Genomic DNA, 15847 nt, shown 5'->3' with positions numbered 1-15847 from the left:
TAAGGCGAAGAAGTCAGTTTCACTTGATACAGAAGAATTTTACGCCTCACAGCAACAAAGTTCGCGCTCAATCGAAGTATTCTGCAACACAACTCCGTCAACGGCTAGAAACATACTTTAGCTGGGGTTTTGCGACTCAAACATGAGGGGATTATCAAAGGCAGTGCTATCGTGTCTTATGGTGTTCATATTGAGCGGAAATGCGCAAGAAACAGGACCATGCAAGTGAGTTTAGCAGCGAATGCGTGATCACTTCGAATTGAATAGTCCTCGCAGGCTGTACAATGTGCATGTTAAATTTCTCTACTTTAGATAAGAGCGAACAATGGGCAATAGTTATATACATTCAGGTTATTAGACACATTATGGGGAAAAATCGAAATTGGTCCATTTGCTATCTCTTACTGTTCGCGGTTTACCAATCATTCAGCCTAGTTGAGTATTACGAAATTATTCGCACTTAATTAGTGCTGAGTGAGGCCTTCCAAGTGTGAGTTTGCCACAGCGGATCACTGCTCCAAGTGACCAGTCTAGCTTGGCGCAATGATTCGAGTTTTCAATCGAATGGTTCCATTAGAGTAGAGAGAGAGAGAGAGAGACGATTCTTTCGAGTACTGAAATTATCCGCTCCTTGCCACTAAAAGTTGATTCATCAACGAAAATTATAGTTTCGATAGTATTATCCACAGTGAAAGTCTTGAAAACTCGAGTGGTCAGTGGTCGTGTCGCAACTTAGGATACGCAGCACGGTAGATGGAAATGACATTTCTGTGAAGTCTTGATCAACTCACAGCGTCACAAAGTGCAATGATATAGGAATGGTCGAAAAAATACCATATTATCTTTAGTGTGATGTGGAACTAGTATGATATTCTTTGTAGTAACATAAAAGGCAGGCCTCTTCACATTTGAACTTTCTACATCGTTCCATTGACGGTCATAGCTGCGGAATAGAGGCAAACACCCATCTATCGACATAAAAACATTAAATAACCCCCATTTTAGTCCAGCACCAAAAGAACCATGTACAGCGCCGAATCCAACCGATACAAAAAATAAAAGCAAGGAGATTTCGAGGACATATAGGAACGAGAGTATGATCATAGTGTCCTATATGGCAGAGATGAGCATGGATTAGGATTAGGTTTTGAAAAAACCGGATTTGTGAAATTTTGTCGGATTTGGATTGGATTTGGATTAGACATTTTTTTCAGAAGGGATTAGGATTTGGATTGGATTTATGTATTTTCTGGGAGATTGAAATGTCGTGTGGCGAATGGCGACAAACTTTATTCAGATCAGTTAGTAATGTACTTATGGTTACTAGGTTATCTTGAATCAAGTGAATCGTTGGTTGTGAAAGAAAATTTTCGAATCCCACCATTGCATAAATTAGTTTTTGTTCTGAATTCCCAATTGGAATCGGATTAGGATTGGACATGGACTTGAATATGAAAAAGTTATGGATTAGGATTTGGATTTGGATTTGAAGGTTCGGATTTGGATTGGATTAGGACATAGAAATTTCAAATCCGCTCATCTCTGCTATATGGTGTGGACACAAGCATATCTCACGGCTCAGTGAAATAGATGTATGTCACACTTTCCATTTGGTCAAAGGCAACTTTACGGCCATTCTTGACCGGCTTACCGAGCGCTAAACTCGATGAAACGGGTATGAATGGAAAGCTGCTGCTGTACTAATTACGGAAATAGAAATTTTATTCTGCTCATCGTCCTGGAACCCCCCAAAACATGTCTCGAATTTTGCATTGTGATCGAGTTTTGACATTGTGACGCAACATTGCTGTCTGGCTCTTCCTTTTTAGCTGGACTATCGTTTTGCCAGACAGAATTGTCGCGTCACAATGTTAAAACTCGATCACAATGCAAAATTCGTGGCAGGTTTTAGGGGGGTCCTGGACCATGAGCACAATAACATTTGGATTTGAATAAAATAGTATTTACGGTGGGCACAACTATAATAAATAATTAAAGAATTGGACACCGTAAATCAGTGGTTCCCAACCGGTGTGCCGCGGCACACTAGTGTGCCAATTGGACTGCTCAGGTGTGCCGCGAGCAAATGCGGCAAACTGGGTCGAATTATAACAAAAATCCAAATTTTGAGTGTGTCATTGTTGGATTTTCTATTGAATTTACTATATCAAGACACGCGATGTACAATCCGATGCAGTGAACAGGTACAAGGATGTCGCGACGGCCGTAGTAACGTTATCTCAATCAGGCGTCCCCATCAGGTCATGGATTGGGTCTTTTTCTGGCTTTTTATTGTAAAGACGTTCTGAGCACAGCAACGTATAGGGTCGGAGTCGTCGCGACGCTTCGTAACTTGCTACTTCACTGCCATGAATGAAACTGGGGCCTCCACCGTCAATGGGTGTGATACGCTAGTTTGCCGACATCTGGTGGCATTTAGGACGGTGATAGATAGATAACTAGACTCGGGCTATAGGACCGTGATGTTGAGGTGTGGCCGAAGGTGACCTTTAACTTGTCACCCCATCAGAACCGGAGGCAGAACAGGGACGTGACGTAGTTGATGACCTTTTTCTGTTTCTATTTGTAGTCGTATTCTTGCCATGTCTTCGTTATCGATGATAATTTTATACCATGCCGATATAACATATTTTGATTCCTGAGATGCCAACTTATAGCACGGTCCACTTTTTGTAAGATACTGCTTTTGCAGATCCGAGGACGAGTAGGATCCAATATAAACCTCCAACACCTAGGAAGGCATTCCCGCCATCGAGAAATGTATACTCATTTGGAAGTGATGTTCTCGTTTACAAATTAGAATTGCCGACATAGCCATTCACATTCCGATTGTTAGGTAGCGTGCCAGCATTGGAGGTAAAATGTAGGCTCAGGGCGCAACGAAATGTTGCAGGCGACAAATTTGAGAATTGAGAAGTAGGGGTAGAGTGGGGCAGCGCGCCTACCCTAAGCGGGAAACGTCATAATATCCACCAAACTGGTCGAAACGGGTTGAATTTCGGAATTTGCGCTCGAGATATCATCCCCACTCTACCACAATCGTATGGAAAGTCCAAGTATCAATTATCATATGTAAAATTATCATTCATTTATGTCCACCAATTTGACGTTTTGTTTCAGAGGTGGGGCAAAACGCCTCCAATGGCTTTTACCCCATTATACCCTATTAAATATAGCATACCACTCAGTAATCGATAAATATTTAATCCCTATACATGCTTCTTCGCCCCATCATGGCGTACCGGATATTTTAAAAAAAAATTTCACCCAGAAATGCCAACTGATTATGAAAGTCAAAAACAAGTCGGAAGTTATTGAGATATATCTTGTTTAGTCGGAGGAATAGCCTATATTACACAGCTGAATAGCAATTTTGATGGGAGTGACGTTCTCCGAGAAAGCATTCTTGATGAACCCATAAACGACTACTCAGTCCACATTTACTGGACTTGAGGGGTGGGGCGTTTTACCCCACAGAGGGGGTAGGCGTTTTAGCCTCCAGGTCACCATTGTTTGTGGATAAGCTACCAGGTGGTTTTTCTGTAAATTCACCTTCGGACTGTGGCTTAAATCCAGCTACGCGTAGTGAAAGCATAAATGGAACCGAAAAAGTCTCTGTGGCATCCGTTAAAAATGACATTTCACTTAATTGTAAAAGGCTATATTTTGGTAAGAATATGTGTAAAAGTCATAAAATCTCATAAAACATTACAAATCTTCATCCAGGTGTGGAAATCAAAGTGACAGTTTCGTCTGACCATTAGGCGATATTTACGATACTGTGACGCATTCAATGCTCGTTTTGTTCTGTGATATTGATGGTGGGCGTCTTACCTCGCCTGGGCGTTTTACCCCACTCTATCAAATTATATCAGTTAACAAATTTCACCGGTCCTGAGGTTTATCATCCCAGTTTGTTGGAACTGCAATTGAACAGCAGCTGGCTGCCAGTAAGACTCTTGACTGAGGTATTGCTATCCTCACAGAAGCTATTACACGATCTGCATGGAAACGCGTTTGGCTTCAAAGTATAGACATAGACACCTCTATACGCGTCTGTATTTGTTAGTGACGATCGCGATTGGACTCTTCCATGCGACGGTTAATTACATCGACAACGAGGTAGTGGGCAGACTTTGTTGTCAAGCCAATCTTATGAAATTAACCTTCGCCTGAAGTTTGAACGAGATCTTAGCAGGCAAGTTATGTGGCAACAGAGGTAATGGTTGATAATTCAAAACCTCACACGGATTGAGAGAAAGTCCTTATTCCTGCCTGCAATAAAATTGTAAAAAAAGAAGAATTGAAAACGATCCCCATGTCAAATTATATACCATTCGTAGACGTATTTGTGAAATGTCGGCAGAGATAAAAGAAAAGAAAACTTAATTTCTTCTTTGAAGCAGCGAAAAGCCTACTTGAGTACACCGAAAAGGCAGAATTACTTCGTCAGTGACCAGTGACCACCTATATAATATTGTCGTTGCTGCTATACGCATTCTGGTAGTTTGCTTTTGCCGTAACCAAAAGAGTTCAGAACCACTGTGCCAGTGTGCCGCGAACTCTTTTTCATTTTCAAAGTGTGTCGCGAGGTCAAAAAGGTTGGGAACCACTGCCGTAAATAGTCTAGTGATGGTGTGAACATGAGGTTCACGTTCGAGTTCAGTGTGTGAACCTCAGAAATTTAGAGGTTCACGTTCACAAACGAACCTTGATAAGTTCTGCACTGTGAACCTTTTTCATATATTAAAATGTTCCACATCTTTATAACATCTTTGGTAGAGCTTCTTTGCATTTCAACTGCGGGCCAGTCTATATGCATGACACTGGCAGCATAAAAAAAATAAACGAGCATGCACCTTGACCAGAGGTCTCAAACACGCGGCCCGCGACGGCATTTTGGAATTTCAAGTATTCAACAATATATTCAAGTGCCATATATCTTTTTTAGATCTAAGATCTTAAAGTTCACCCTAAAACTACTATAAAGATCACTGAAATCCCGAAAAACTTAACTATCACATCACTTTTGAAAGCTACTATGCAGTCAAAGATCTGCTATTACGTCACATTTCCAATTCATGATGATAACACTTGACCATTGATGATTCGTGACTGAAAATTGTGATTTGGTTTGGTGCGATCTTCTCGTAAAATTACTCGATTTGGGATTGACTGGGTGATTTAATAAAAATGACTTAAGGTGAGTCGGGTCCAACGGTAAAATCTGAGAAGGATTTGCGACTCGGAACGGTGACTTGGTATTCCTACGGACGAAACAATCTATGAAACTGTCATGGGGAATAGTAATATATCAAAACATCGTTGCTTGCGTTGCGCATGGGATATGTAGCTATCTAATCGGGTCTGTATGGCAACGATTGGCATGACATCCATGACGTATAGTTGGTTACATGTTGGATGTTGTTTGCTCTCTTTATCCATGTTAATATCGGTGGCGAGTAAGATATTAGTAAGTTCTACAGCTGGAACACTAATGAATTCTTTGCCGATTGGACATTTCTATTCCAGGGATTCTTAACCAGGCTCCGTAGACCCCATCGGGGTACGAAGCACCACATCAGGGTGCACGAGATGCATTGTGGAATTGGGCCTATATGCTGTGGAATATTTTCTTAGCCAATTTATTCAACTGGAGCGTGATTTTATGTGAATGGGCTTTCTGATTTTCATATAGGTACCATCAGAAATTGTGTTGAAATCTCATTGGAATCACAAGGAGTGCATGATGCATCCTCCTGATGTCTATAACTCATTAATCAAAAAAAAAATTATGTCCGCCACGAAATCAATTTTAATCAAATATTTGATAATATGAATTTTTTCCGTGTCCAGCGTGAACATAAGTATAGTAAATTACATATCTAAGATGATTGTGGAATGCCTGTCTACAAGGTCCCGTCAAAAAGGCCTACTTGGAAATAATACATTGAATAACCTCATTATTGGTGCTGCGGCCCGCGGCGTCATCAAAACTAGGAAATTGGCCCGCGAGCTCATTCGAGTTTGAGACCTCTGACCTTGACAATCTCGAAACTTATACTTGCTTTGTAACAAAAGTTTGTTCTAAATATCCAGATTTTCGTTTGTGAATGTTTATGGACTCTGCTGTCAGCTTGATCCGCAATCACACAAAATCATGAGCGAAATACGCTACATGTAGGTAGTCAGCGAATGATGCTTATTCAACCAATCAATGAAAATCATATAAAGCATACATAGTTATGTAATGTAAAAAATCTAACAGGCTTATGGGTCCATCTTGATTTGATCAAATCCGTGTGATTGGGGTGGTGGATACTCCTGTATAACTTGTTAATGGGATAATATATAGGTAGCAAGTATAGAAACCTGTTTTACTCTCGCTCAATATCAATGTAGCAAGTCGTCGAAATTGTTGGCAAAGCGATAGAAGATATGGATTTTATAGGCTTATTATATCATTTGATTGCTCCGGTCGACACATTTGGCGACGGTTAAAAAGTCAGTATTTACTTCACCATTGTGGGATAATGTGTGTACACTGTACAATATTAACATATCGATTCACTAATTAGCAATGTGACGTCGCGTGACGTCATGAGGTTCACGTTCGCGTTCACACAGAACCTTTTAAAAAGGATCGCGTTCACACGAACCTGAACCTTTCGGAGCGTCTCTACACTACATACTATTTTATTCAAATCCAAATTTTTCGACGGCAATAACTCCACTTCCACTGGTTGGAATTGAGTCAAATATGGTGAACATCGTTTCTATAGACAACCTAACACTTTCATGGGGTGAACAGAAAGTTTTGAATTTTTTTTATAATATTTTTTATATAATAAATAGAAAGTTTGTTCTTCTGTAGCAATGCGGCTACCGTTGGAATTGAACCAAATTTGGTATGTAGGCTTAAATTTTAAATTTGGTAACCTAACAATTTTATCAAGTAGCCTAGCCAGTACAATTTGGGAGAAAATGGCATTTTGAACACCCCTAGTGGACACGAGCCATTGTATTCATTCATGCGAAAGAGTGAAGGGTTTTTCCATTGAGATCCGATTAATTGTGAAATTCCGCAGCCTCAGTATACTTTTTCCTACTCTATTTATGCATCTGGGCGACCGGGTGTCCCGTATTTACTTAATATATGTCATCTACTATGCGGATCACTTCGACGCTCATTGAATTTCCGACCGAAATTCGATATCAAATCCTATTTCACAAGTAATAGGTGACAAGCTCTTTTAGTGTTTGCAGTATCCTATCAAGTAACTCCCTGAACTTGATCGCTTTGTTCATTTTCAGCCAAGACCAGATCCAGTCTGCACGACGAAGGTTCGCGTACGAATTTTACTCTCAAATCCGACAAGAAGCCAACGCGGGGGAAAATATTTTGCTAGCACCAACTACTTTAGGATCTGCTCTCGCGATGGTCTTAGTCGGAAGCGGGGGAAACACACGACAGCAAATTTTGGATTCACTCTTCCCTAATTTGGCGTGAGTTTAAAATCGACCTACTTGACTATTTCAGCTAGTGTGTGTATGCCTATGTTAAAATAGTTGCGAGGAGATAACCCTCCGTGCCATGCAGGTGTAAACATTTTGTATCTCAAAGTCGAATCCTCTTTGACCACAAATTCTATTGCTTTGAATATTTTTTGTATCGACGCAGTAATATTTGCTAATTCGGCAATTGCGATCAAAGTAGTCATCGTGATCGTTTCATGAATTTCTACTCAAGTGCAAGTATAGTGATTCTCAAGTAAGTGAAAAAGTATGTTGTTTTTTCTAAATCCTTGACACATGTTAGATAGAAGTGATAATATAGCAATAAAATGTGCACCCATCGGCTTGCCCAATTCGAACAAGTTAAAGTACTTCATTGCTGATGCTGACCAACTCTGGAATTCACAGCATCCATAGATATTTAGACCGCGGTAGATCCAGGCCTTGAGCGAATATATATTACTTAGGTTATTTATTAGGAATTCTTATGTGAATTATTGACGTTTGCAAATTGACCGTATGTCGGTATCGCTTATTCAGTTCCGATGTAGCGCAAGATTCGTTCAAATGCTTGGTGGGAGCTTATGCAGACCCGTACCCGGCTAGTAACCCCGGTAAGGACAAGAAAAACCCGACAATGACGCTCCGCACCGCTTCGAAATTGTATGGAGAAAAATATTTCAAGTTCGATCGGACGTTTTTGCAGCAAACAAGGGACTATGGAGTGTCTATGGAAGAGGTTCGATTTATATTCATTACCTTCACATTCATACACAATGGCATGAATATACGACATGTATCCCCTCATGTTCGAATAGCTGCAGTTGGACCCCAAAAATTCGTAACGAGTCTGGCGTTATGATTCTGGCCTAGTATTTTCTCTATAAATGTTTTGTAGGGTAGCAGGAGTAATGAGTGTAAATTGGATAGGCAAAACTACCGGATTTTAACTTTTTGGCAATGTTCGTCGGATTTGAAACGTTTTGAAGTTGTATTAGGGTTTTGACAGGGGCATCAAATTTATAATAATCTCCAACTTTCATGCGACTTAAGAAAAAACCTTTGATTTGGACATGACATGAATTAAATCCTTGATATGCATTGGCAAATACTAAATTAGTTAATCTCTCGTTAGCAGGTATTAGAAACGAAAATTTAGCACTGAACACTAACTTATAATGATGTGAAATAAATCTCAGGCCCAATGCATTCATTGCAAATTGCAAATATTTGGAACCGAAAATGGACATACAAACTGTAATCACCGGCCAGTTGACTAAAAAAGGTCAACTTTTTGGCCCGACCTCGAAATTACACTTTTACGGCTACATTTTTGTGAGTTGACTAACAAATGGTCATTTCTTTGACTTGACTCCGATATAGCTGTTTTAACGCGCCATCGCTCCCCTATCTCCCACTTCGTTTTTTCGCCCCTATCGCCCCCTTTATTATTTTTGCCCCCTAGACCGCCAAATCGCCCATTGGGGGTGATATCGCCCACGTTGGGAACCACTGATCTATGACATATACATGGGAGGCATGCATATTTCGTATTGGATAAAACTTAACAAAGGAAAACATAAATGACTAGCGATGAAAAGGAATATGGTATGTGTTTGTAGGTGAGGTCGAAATGTCAGATCGGGGTCAGGTAATCGTGAGGGCTGTATTTAGTAAAAACTGCTTGCACGGCATGTAAACAGTAGGCTACAGAACAATAAGCGAAGCAAGCAATTGGCAGCTGGCCCGACCACGATGCGTAATATATATGTCAGAGCAAATTTGCTAACAACACTTTATGATCCGATATGGGTTATATTAGGTCATCGAGAAGTATGACATAAAATTGATCTCAAACGAGAGAATTGCAATGCAGCCAATGCGGTTTCGCAGCGGCTTTTCAATCTAAATAATGCGTAAATGAGTCTCGATTGTAAGCGCCATAGTAAAACTTCACCATAGGAACATAGTTCAGGTATCACTAGAAATAGATTAACAATGGTATTCATTGTAAGCTCGGAATTTACATAGCATATGTGATTCCCAATCAGAAAAGTGATGGAATTTACGAGGGCAACAGGCTAAGTGTATCCGTAAATAACTAGACACACATCTGCAGCACTGCAATAAAGTTCGAAGTAGAAATCTTGGACGCCCACCAACAACAAAGGCTATCTAGAACATGAGTTCTATATATCCCCGACCAAAACGATTTCAAGTCGAGGTATAAATGGTTTGAAAAGCATGCAAGAAGTAGTTGCAAGTTTTAAGTTACCACGAGCAGACCTCCCATCACGCGAGATTATAATTCGCGAAGTGCACGGATTGGTGGACAGAATTGACAGTAAAATTTATTCTAGCAATGGAGACAAACTTTATCCCGAAGGTTAACACTAATGTCTGATACAGGTGGAGTTCGCCACCGATGCTGAAATCATTCGGGAGCACATAAATCGATGGGTGTCTAACGTTACCGGAGGAAATATCAGGGACTTCTTCGCACCCGGCGACATAACTGCTCAAACCGCACTGGCCATAGTGTCGGCAATCTATTTTGAGGTAACTTTTGAATAATGCCATAAGCATATGATAGTGTGGGCGTAGCGGAATAACGTGCTGATTACTCTTACTGTTCGGTCGTTAATTGGTTGCGGTTTAGTAATCTTCCTTAGAGATAGCTTACTTGGGTTTAATAGCCTTGAGCTGTTATCGCTGTTAAGCGTTTATGTGATTTCATGTAGGTAGAGACCGTTAGTGACTGGTTGCTGGTCTCTATACAAGGCCTCAATATCCCTACACCGATTGCCACAATTCACAAATTATCATGGTTAAACCTGCACCGTCATGAATAGCCTGATACATGAGTTGGTGCGTGCCGGTGCCTGCCTGTCGCGATATCACAGTCACACGTATAATCTGATGTTCCATAATCCAGTCGAAGTCTTTGATATATTGATGGTTATTTTTTATGAGGGACAATTTATTTAGCTCATGGGCCTACTGATTTAACAATAGATTGTGACACATAGCAACTTCCCGCGTCTACAGTAATTACGAGGAAATGCCAAATAAGGAGTATGTACTGCCGCTTATTTGCGACCTGAACAGATATTGTTTCAATTTGAAAGCTGTTTTATTTCGGAAATTTCAATATCATTATATACAGGGCACCAGCATCCTTCTCAAATTGCACTTTATTACGAAACTCGTCGCGTTTCCCAATTATCGTAGAACATCGAAGGAATGAGCTGCATATTGTATCCTAACGGTGTAGGGTTTGTGATGCGCCGTATTCCTCTTGCCTGTAGACGGAATTTTACGCCGCAAAGCAGATGGACCGGTAGGGAGTGTTCTAACAATAACGAACGACACATTCACTGGGTTTCTACATGCAGAAACGCCACACTTAAGGGTTTCAACATGAAGAGAGTAATAGACCGTATTGGTCTTATTATGCCTTATTATCTCGCGGAACCCGTGAGCATTCCAAATGGCACCAGCGTGGTGCCGCGGAACCGCGGTTGGGGACCACCATAATATTACTGTATATTAATGTATATCCAATGTTTTTATTATTCTGTATCCAACACTAAGCATAATATTGTGCGATGTGATGTACCCAAGGGTTCTTGGAAGACGCCGTTTGAAGAAAGGGCCACCAGTGCCTCCGAATTTACGAAGCAAAACAACGAAGTGATCCAAGTCGACTTCATGAGCAATACCGACCGCTTTAAGACCTACTTTTCCGAAAACATCCAGGCCAATATGCTGGAAATGCCCTACCTAGATGACGGTGAGTGCCAGGTAAAGCGTTGCCCGTCGCATCGACTGATAACTTGCTTGCTCCACAGGCCAACACGAAGTCAGTATGATTCTTATTCTCCCGCAAAGAAGCATGGAGTATACAGAACAAAGTCTGACTGAAGACATACTTCCCGAGGAGTTATCTCTGTTGTTTTCGCAAGAGGCGTACCGAGTGAGTGGAAGGAGGACTATATTGCTGGGTGCAATTGTATATGGATATTGCTTGCATACATTAATCTAAGAGTCCCTAACCTTTAATAACCTTTAATTATCCTTATACGATAAACTGCAAGTATCAGGGACCCCCGAATTTTCGATGAGTTACAAAACAAAAGAACTACCACATTACACATCTAATGCATTACTTTAGATTACTGGAGCACGAAGTTAACTGTGCATCAGCACTTAGCAGGGTGTTTAAAGAAGAAAACCATTTAAATATGATTTTATTCACACACACCAAAAACAGTATATTGATGTTTATTGCAAATCAGCGTGAATTCTTCCGCACCTTTAAGAGAACAGTTCAGAAATGTAACATCATATTGTTCGGTCGAAACGCAACAGCAATTTCTTAGTCGCAAATTCGATAAAAAAAGATTGGAATCGGCATTTCAGAAGGACGGGTTCCCGTACCTTCCCGCGTACGCGACTTCACACAACGTGCCATCACAGCAGCTACATTTCGTTTACTGATCGCGCCTAACTTCCTCCACCAAATGATGGTCCAGACGGGATTGTTATCACGATTGTTATGTATGAGTTGAATGTCTGTCTTGACCTCCAGAGGAACCCCTGGACCAGACTCAGTGGACCAATGGCCTTCTCGGGACCCCGGCTATGGGCACGGATATCCCTAGGACGGGTAGCCCTACATTAGCTAATATTTATCTTAATATCTAAATCAGTGGTACTTAAACTTTCATGCCCCGCAGAACACTTACGTTTATCTGCAAGCCTTCGTGGAGCCCCCAAATCTTCGATGCGTAAACTTTAAAAGTGTCATCGTATTGCTCGGCCGAAACGCAGTAGCGGGATACCAATGCCTAATTATAAATGAGCTTATGCATATTCGATATGGAATTGGCATTTCGTTCAAACGGGTCGGGGTCTCGATTTTGAACCTCAACCTCACCTACGGGCGCTACTGCACACGAAGTGCTGCTACAACAGCAGTCACAATCCGATTAGTAATATGGCCAAAGTGTCTGCAACCGTTGATTACAAGAACGGGCGTATCATCTCACATCAGATCTAAGAGTTAAGTCTGACATCCACGGAACCCCTGAGACTTGCTCTTGGAACCCCTAGTGTAATACTGGTTAAGAACCAGTCATCTAGATCTGCGTATAATAGCTAATGATGTATAAACGAGACAGGAAGAGACCTTCATCTTACCAAATAGTCCAATATTCATTTTATCGAAATAAATATTTAAATGTTTATTCAGACTATAGTTTTCATCCCTAAATTCAATCTCACCGCGGATTACACTTTGACCAATGCGCTGGAAAAAATGGGAATGTCCGATCTTACGAGCCCCGGACTCGCCAATCTACGTGGAATGCTCTCCCCCAAGAACAAACGTGTCAACCCACTCTATCTCGAGACGGCTATCCACAAGACTGTGTTGAAGGTAAGCAGAATCCAGAGGTGTTCAGTAACGAGGAACTTCTACTTCTTTGAAGGTGCACAAGTAGTTTTACTCTACTTGCAGTACTTACTCCTATATTTTTGACCAACTTACTTTTTGGTAGAGAGAGAGAGAAAGAGAGAGACTAAGACGGAAAAATTCAGGGGCTGTTTTCGTGAACAGTCACCAATTTTCGTCTTAGTTCGCGTGAAATATATAAGGGACCTATCAACATAATTATTCTAGCGGATGCATGATTTATCTGCTCAATTTCAGGCCGCGTAGTGTGTCAGAGGACAGTTTTATTAGAATAAATAGGGCTCAGAATTCGAAAAACCGCTTGGATTTATCTGATCTACATGCATCACAAGCATTATGAGGATGCTGCTGTGTTTTATGATATTGTCTTGTTGAACTAACATCATATCTACAATATCCTTGTGGCATGTGCTCACCTTAGATCTTTCCAGGTAAACGAAAGAGGAACAGTCGCAGCCGGGGTTACGGGACTGAGCATCGTTCCTTTGTCTCTGCCACCGCAATTTATTGGCGACAAGCCTTTCCTGCTCATGGTTTACGAAAAGAAGACCCAAAACATTTTATTTATCGGAAGAGTCGACGATCCTTCTTCTGACACTGGAATATAAATTGGACAAATCCCGTATTTCTCATTGCTTTGTATCGTATATTTGCCAATACTGGTGCTGAAATATGGCGGCTGCATGTATTGCATTGAATTTCATATCCACATACATATTCACGTCTCCGTGAACACGAACTTTAAAGCTATACGGATCGGTGTACTGTGTTATGGAGATATACTACTGAAATGTCGCTTAGAACAGTGCTCTTCAACCTTTTTCGACGTGGTACACCCTTTTAACGTTTGCTCAAAACTCGTACACCCCTGTTCATTAGGGGTCTTCAAAAATAACTTTTTTTCTCAAATCGTACTGACTACTTGATAAAATAGTTAGGTTACCTAACTTAAGCCTACACACCAAATTTGGTTCAATTCCAACCGGTAGCCGCATTGCTACGGGAGAAGAAAGTTTCTATTTATTATATAAAATAAATAACGAAAAATTTGAAATTTTACTGTTCACCCATGAAAGTATTAGGTTGTCTATAAAAACGATGTTATTCAAATTTGGTTCAATTCCGACCAGTAGAAGCGGAGTTAAAAAATTTGGATTTGAATAAAATAGTATTTGGTCACAGAGTCTATTCGCAGCCAGTTAAGCCGCCCGCCACGCAAATTGAAATTTATTTCGTGTCAGCCCCAAAACAGCATGACATTACGAACGATAATCAACCTAAATGTAACAGTATTGGGGAGAGAGTAGGTAACGTTACTGCTGCAGAAGCGGTAATTCAGATCAGCGATGATAGCAGGCGCACCAGCCTACTGCGTATCAAGCCTGCCCCACACCACACACAGTCGATATAGTAGCACTTGGGCTCAGACTTGGACAACTAGAAAATTTTCAGCTTTTCCAAATTAGATTAGAATTAGATTACGGGCATTTCGCTCGAATTTAGTGAAATTAAACAACTAGAATTATCTAGTTGTCCATGCGTATACTTGGACAACTAGAAAATTCTCAGCGTTTACAAATTAGATTAGAATTAGATTACTGGCATTTCGCTCTAATTTAGTGAAATTAGACAACTAGAATTATCTAGTTGTCCAAGTCTGCTTGGGCTGCAAGAGATGTCAGTAACCTCAGGTCGTATGCCGCTATACACAGTCTATTGTCGCTAATTTGCATCACTAATAACAAAATACTAAATTGCAAATGTATGGCGAAATATTGGACATAAAATCGGCATTTTAAAACAAAAGGTTTTCGATTTCAACATGGAAGCTGTTTCGACCCTGGCTGGCTACGTCACTTCATTTATGTGCATTGCGGTATTTATTAACGTCGGGTAGGAAGTATCGATTCAAGAAGTCTGAGCTATCGCGGCGGTTCCCTCAAAAATCACTAAAAGACAAATGACTAGCTGAAAACATGTTTGTTAACTGCATACTTTCCAACACCAAACGGATCCATTGGTCTATTGCCGACGGCTAAATGAATAGGAGAAATGCTTATGACATCACAATCAAGCGGTGTACAGTATTACAATTGAGATAATATCGTACCATATTGCTCATTAACCTGTGCGTCAACCTGTACTGGCCCATAAACCTGCCTTTGTGATAGCTAGCCATCGGCTCATTGTAATTCGGATCTGGTACACCCCTGTACACCCCATCCGAGTGGTACACCCTTTGCAAATTCTGGTACACCCCAGGGTGTACGACAACCCCGGTTGAAGAGCACTGGCTTAGAACACTACGCCACTCGATTTCCCTGATGCGTTTTGTAAAATAGAGTAGCAGAAATAAGTTGCATCCGGCGTGTATTCTTTTCGTCGAGGCTATCATCGGTTGTATGTTTCGTGCTGTTATTTCAGAATCAACTATATTTCGGTTCAATATACCCGAATCGGTTGTAATATTCCTCCCGCTCAGCTAAAGAACCCTGTTTCTGCATTTGCTATAAATAGTGCGTCAGGCTCAACTGATTGAAAACGAAACGGTGGAAATAGGGTTACAATTAAAACAAAAATCAATTTAAAACAAACATGTTTAGAGCAAGACCCTCCTTTAAAACATGTTTTTATTGTGTTTTTTTAAGCCATGACGTCACCAGTATTCAATTTTGACGTCATAGTGGATTGACATCAACAATTGAAAATAGCTTACTTTGACGAATATCTGTACTATAACTCATGAACCTACGATTTTGACGGTTTCAACCATCAAGGATCGATATATGTCGGCTAAAGGGGGTGGTAATTGTCGGTAGGCTCATACAACATCTT

The 15847-nt window shown here is 40.7% G+C and overlaps 2 protein-coding genes across 2 annotated transcripts in view; both read left to right on the top strand.

Annotated features, from left to right (window-relative positions):
* Positions 1-13764, top strand: LOC145458770 (leukocyte elastase inhibitor-like). The gene is made up of 8 exons (XM_080337250.1): positions 1-225; positions 7336-7527; positions 8077-8275; positions 9946-10095; positions 11161-11329; positions 11388-11512; positions 12791-12976; positions 13444-13764. The coding sequence occupies exons 1-8, from the start codon at positions 143-145 to the stop codon at positions 13618-13620; spliced, it is 1281 nt and encodes a 426-aa protein (XP_080193376.1). The 5' UTR covers positions 1-142; the 3' UTR covers positions 13621-13764.
* LOC145458766 (uncharacterized) overlaps positions 8531-15847 on the top strand; it is a 181010-nt gene continuing 173693 nt past the window's right edge. Inside the window, exon 1 of the mRNA XM_080337246.1 lies at positions 8531-8535. The gene's annotated coding sequence lies outside the window, so the exon portion shown is untranslated. The remainder of the gene's footprint in view (positions 8536-15847) is intronic.

Source organism: Botryllus schlosseri, chromosome 16, assembly GCF_051294905.1.
Source record: "Botryllus schlosseri isolate E-star chromosome 16, Bs_hap1, whole genome shotgun sequence".
NCBI lineage: Eukaryota > Metazoa > Chordata > Ascidiacea > Stolidobranchia > Styelidae > Botryllus > Botryllus schlosseri.
This window is presented reverse-complemented; position numbering and strand designations above follow the sequence as displayed.

Bases quoted from the DNA above. Each gene is read 5' to 3' on its own strand.
- LOC145458770 (XM_080337250.1), top strand. From the start codon at position 143: ATGAGGGGATTATCAAAGGCAGTGCTATCGTGTCTTATGGTGTTCATA. The intron at 8,276-9,945 runs GTTCGATTTATA...TGTCTGATACAG, and splicing joins ATGGAGTGTCTATGGAAGAG to GTGGAGTTCGCCACCGATGC. The intron at 10,096-11,160 runs GTAACTTTTGAA...GATGTACCCAAG, and splicing joins TGTCGGCAATCTATTTTGAG to GGTTCTTGGAAGACGCCGTT.